The 5,900-nt window shown below is 36.5% G+C and overlaps 1 protein-coding gene across 1 annotated transcript in view; it reads right to left on the reverse strand.

Moving 5' to 3' along the window:
• The window catches only part of LOC115442711, a 20,841-nt gene extending 20,600 nt beyond the window's left edge, over positions 1-241 (reverse strand). Inside the window, exon 1 of the mRNA XM_037437311.1 lies at positions 127-241. Within this exon, the coding sequence (XP_037293208.1) occupies positions 127-235 (109 nt within the window). The 5' untranslated portion in view covers positions 236-241. The remainder of the gene's footprint in view (positions 1-126) is intronic.
• Between the last annotated feature and the right edge of the window lie 5,659 nt (positions 242-5,900).

The raw sequence follows: 5,900 nt of genomic DNA on the forward strand, positions 1-5,900 counted from the left end.
GAAAATCTCAAATGGATTGTTATGTAATAGATGGTAATACATAAATTTTTCTTCGGCCAACGTGCGGACTTCTCGATCCTGTGTGGTCTTATACATACATACTAATATATAGCTAAACAAACTCACCCCAATTTCCTTTTCTTAATGCATGTGCTCCCGGGAGCCCCTTTTGTTCCGATTTATAAATTATAATTCTCTTTGCCGACTCCGATAGTAGTTTTTCTTCAAAAATCATGTCATTCTTCTTAATAATATTTGACAGTTTCTTTTTACCCCACCGAAAAGATTTTATATTCGAATACATACTATATATATATATATATATATATATATATATATATATTTATGTGTTGTGTTGTGTGTAAATTAATTTGGCCGAATCTGTCCGCGCTTCCAAATAATGAACTAATAAAAATTAAACATCCCGCCGCCCGAGAAAGGCTGTGAAAAGCCTTTATCAAATAACACAACAAGCCCCTTTCATTGAAAGTTATACTAACATTCTAAAACATAAGCACGCAATATAAATATAATAAGTAATTAACCATTAAAGCATCGGAATGGTAAGAAAAAACTTTATCACTGGAAACTAATCCAGCGGCAACTTCGCAATTTTACTACAGGCCTCAGTAAATTCCCTGAGGCAGTCTTTAACCTGACAATTCGGATAACCCCATCAATCCCAGGTAAAAGTTCTAAAACTCTCCCTCTCTTCCATTTAAGGACAGGGACATTCTCCTCTTTTATTAAAACGAGGTCCCCTACTTTAGGTGGATCAACCGGCGTTGTCCATTTGTTACGATTCTGGAGACAGTGTAGGTAACGGTCACTCCATTGTTTCCAGAAACGTTGACCTATAGCCTGAACTAATCTAAAACGTCCCAACCGCGTATTAACTACGTGTTCGAAATTATACTCAGGCACAGAAAGCAATGACTTGCCGACTAAGAAATGTGCTGGGGTCAACACTTCGAGATCCGTAGGATCATTTGATAGAGGACATAGTGGGCGAGAGTTGAGTACTGCTTCAACTCTTGTGAACACTGTCGTCAATTCCTCATAAGTCAAAACCTGCTCCCCGATCATCCGCTTTAATAAGGTTTTTGCAGATTTGACAGCCGCTTCAAACAATCCCCGAAGTGAGGTCCCGAAGGCACATTGAATAACCAAGTAATACTACTCTTGGCTGCAAAATTCTTAAGACTATTCTCAACTTCCCTATTCCGAAGATACTTGTCAACCTCGTTGAGGTGTTTGTTTGTCCCTACATAATTAGTACCATTATCAGAACGTATCACACTCGGGAGTCCGCGCCGAGATGTGAAACGCGTCAACGCAGCTCCGAACGCTTCTGTTGTCAAGTCTCCAACAACCTCCAAATGCACCGCTTTGGTTGCAGAGCAGACAAAAACACACAAATATGCCTTCAACATTTTTGCATTTCTAAGACGTGAGGCTCTAATTGAAAAAGGTCCTGCAAAATCTGTTTGCACTGTATGAAATATACCAGTTGTGTTTACCCTGTCACTTGGTAATGCAGACATAACTGGCTCATCCGGCCTAGCCTTATACCTGAAACGCGATATATGCTTAAAAATTCGACTCCGAATGGCATGCCGAGCCACACGAATTTTAGCCGCATTTGTCTTAAAAATACCGTGATGAGGTATAATGTACCCTTTACCTTCTGCATAGTCCTCTGGCTGCCGATCACAGATAGACATATGCCCTAATTTTTCATAATCTCGCATAAATGCAATATACTTTTCCCGCAATGCCTCATTCGAGATTAACCGCCTTTCCATAACCATGAACCGTTTCTTGGCTATCGAAATTGAATCCCCAATTCAGGTTTATCGTCTAAAAGGGTAACCGCACTATATATCTCCCCGTTTGATCCCGTTGATGCGTTTCACGAAACCTATTTTCGCAATCCGCATCTTCAGGATTAACTAATACCGATTCCGGTATATCTTCCACCTCCCAGAAATTTTCCAAAATCTGGTTTGTGGTAACATATGCCGCGAAAAATGTTTGAGACCGCTCATCACATTGAGAAACCTTATGGGTTACTGGACCCATCAATACGTAACCAAACACCGTATTCATTGCGCGTGGCAAATAATCATTAACTTTCACACAATCACCAATCATGATTTCACCCATGAGATCGGCACCTATTAAAATATCAACCGCTCGACTAACAAAGAATTGGTCATCCGCTAAATAGATACCTCTATACCATTCCGCAAAATTTTGAGACCAGAGAGTTTGAGTCCCGGCAGGTTATGAGTGATAGTGCCTAATACTATTGCCCTTGTTACCAATCTAGGATGTTCCGAATATTTAGAACACATAACCAAATTTACGCCTCCTCTACAATCACTCACAAGTCCTCCCCTAAACCCGTTACCGAAATAGAATTGGACTTAAATCGTTTTAATCCAAGCCTTTTAACAACGGTATCGGTGATAAATGTAGTCTGACTACCCCCATCTAGTAGCGCACGAACTTCATGATACTCCCCATATCTGTCCATGACACGTACTATAGCTGTTGCTAGTAGCACTGTCCGCCTATAGTTTTTATTTATGTTAGAGACAGATAAAGCTATATCATCATCCACTGCTGACGCAGTTACCCCATGATGATCTTTAACAGGTCCCCTACCTAGCTGTGGTACAAGTAGCCTTTTCACCACTAGTGTCCAATTTGTGTGCAACTACCCGATTTTCATTAGCACTTGGTGAACGTGGTCCACCACCCGATCGTGGAACCCCTGACACGTCCCCTGCTGTAACCACCGGCCGCAAATCAAAGTGGATAAGGTAGTGGTGTTTATTAGAATTGCATTTGTAACATGACCAACTCGATACGCACTGATCAATACTGTGCTTCCCTAAACACCTAAAACAAAGCCGAAATTCTTTTACATGCTCCTTCCGCTGGTGTGGATTCAATGCTAAAAATTTCACACATTTTGATAAATGATGACTTCCTTGCTTACATAGCTTGCAAACCATCATTGGTTCACCTACAAACGTGGCATGGTGTGTCCGAGAATTCACAGAGCCACTTTTACTGCTTTGACCATCGCCACTAGACTCTAAGATCCTAACTTCCTTCTCCAAAAACTGAATCAAATCAGAAAAATCAGGCAATTCCTTATTAGATAACCTCGCTTCAAAACGTTTTTCAAACTAGAGTCAAGTTTTTGAAAATTTATATAGAATAAAAGATAAGACCACTCCGATACAGGGAAATTCATTTTTCTAACCCTTTTGTATTCACAACCAAAGTGTTAAGAAATTGTTTCAAAGAAGAATAATTATTGATAACCCTAGTCGTTGCCAACAAATTTTGTAACAATTTATCGGCTAATGCTCGTTTGTTACCATATTGTCTTTTCAACAAATCCAAAGCTATTGAATAATTGTCGCCTGTGACGGACAAATGCTTAGTAAGACTCTTTGGCTCGTCATCAAGAGACCCCAGTAAGTAATATAATTTCTCAGTATCAGACAATTTTGGATCTTTACCAACCAATGATTCAAATAATTCCATAAAAGATGTAAATTCCTCTAATTTTCCGTTAAAAGTCTGTAACCGAACCTTTGGTAAAATGGCATGCTCGTTCTTTTTCCTATCTGTGGAAGAAGCAATGCCATATTCAGAAGACTCGACAACTGCCCTCAGGAAATAAATCTAAAACTGCCGTTTCACATCATAATATTTTTGGTTATATACCATGTATTTTTGGGTAAACTCCTCTATTTCAAATTCATCCTCCAAGTTAGCTAGGTACTCCATATGACTAGAAGTGAATTCCGTGTAAATGTGTTCCAAATCGGCATATCTTATTTTGAATTCACTTCTTTCCCCTCCGAACCTAGCCCTGACTGTGAAATCTCGTGAAGCTTGTTTAAATTTAATAACGCTGTATCATACTTCACTTTCAAAAGTCTTAGTTGAATTTTAGGAGGCATTTTAAGGAAATTTAAAATTATTAAATATTAAAATAAAAGAATACTCCCTCAGACAATTTGAGGCCCGCAATAAAATATCTATATTGTTATACAAAAGCAAGGAATACAAATACTTCAGGTGGATTTGAACCCGCGTCCAAGATCACACCACACTATGAAATTATACCGCACCAACCGCTAGACCGCTAAGCGACAAGAGAAAATCGCTTTTCAAATACTTTTCTGACATACAATTGTCAGACACGCAAATAAAAAATGTCACCACAAAAATAAATTATTATTTGCGTTTTATATTAATATAATCCCTAAAACCGCATAACCGCACAAAATATATGTATATTAGACAACTTACACAAATATTAATTCTTCGATAAAGAAACGTACACAGACTAGACCAAATCAATTTCGTTGTGAATGTGCAATGTATGTTTTGGATATGTAATGTATGTTATATTATAATAAAGGAAACGAAATAAATATATGTGTAGCCCTACCGCAATATTATGAGTTTCTCTGTGAAGTGTGAAAAAGAGAAATGGCAGTTATCACTGCAAAAATTACTTTAAACAATATTATCCGCAAAATTTATATTATTCGTGTTTATGATCCGCATAACCACGAATAAATATTACCTTATCAAAGTATTCATACACCGCCGGAATACTTCGAGAAGGAACCGATAGTGTTTTCTTTGTACAGAAAGAGAACCCCGCACATCAGCGGAAGCCGCCAAAAACCAGTATATCCGGCTCGAAGGACCAAATGTTATGTAATAGATGGTAATACATAAATTTTTCTTCGGCCAACGTGCGGACTTCTCGATCCTGTGTGGTCTTATACATACATACTAATATATAGCTAAACAAACTCACCCCAATTTCCTTGTTCTTAATGCATGTGCTCCCGGGAGCCCCTTTTGTTCCGATTTATAAATTATAATTCTCTTTGCCGACTCCGATAGTAGTTTTTCTTCAAAATCATGTCATTCTTCTTTTTTAATAATATTTGACAGTTTCTTTTACCCCACCGAAAAGATTTTATATTAGAATACATACTATATATATATATATATATATATATATATATATATATATATATATATATATATATATTTATGTGTGTTGTGTTGTGTGTAAATTAATTTGGCCGAATCTGTCCGCGCTTCCAAATAATGAACTAATAAAAATTAAACATGGATCATAGAAATCTATTTGGAATACAATAGGGATTTATTTATAAATCCATCGTGGACATTCCGACTTATCGGTCAGACACAATGTAGAACGAAAGATAGATTTAAGAACAGACCATTTTTAGAATGAGAGTCATAAGGTCTGGGTGATAAAGTTCAGTATAATTTCATCCAATAATGCAGACTAAATATGCAAACGTTAAACACAAGCAGCGTTGTTTTATAGAGTACTTTAAAAGAAGAAATTTGTTTTGAAAACAAAGAAATTGTTCGTCTCTGAATAAGCCTAACAATGACAAATAAAAGTCTAAGTGAAATATAAAAACTTCAGCATTTTATCCAGTTTTACATGAAACAATTTTATGCGCTTCGTCTGTGCATAATGTTGAATTCATTGCGAAATGTTTCAAAAGTACCCAGTTTTAATTATTGTTTTTATTTAAAATGGTATTAGCATAGATACAGACTATAATTATAATTTTTAACTAATAGTTAAGTTAAAAGTTTAATTTATACAGGGTCATTTTGATATTGCGTTAATACATGGAACCTTATAGGTATAAGTCGTTACATCTGCTAACATTGCGTCAAAAATCATTCATGAATAACAAAATGTTTTCACTAAAAATCCTACTTTTTATACTTTTTGATTTTTTTTATCCAATTTGTAGATTAGTGCGAATATGGCGTGTGCGTGAGTATATTTCTGACTGATACGTAAT

The sequence above is a fragment of the Manduca sexta genome, chromosome 10 (assembly GCF_014839805.1).
Source record: "Manduca sexta isolate Smith_Timp_Sample1 chromosome 10, JHU_Msex_v1.0, whole genome shotgun sequence".
In the NCBI taxonomy this organism is placed as follows: domain Eukaryota; kingdom Metazoa; phylum Arthropoda; class Insecta; order Lepidoptera; family Sphingidae; genus Manduca; species Manduca sexta.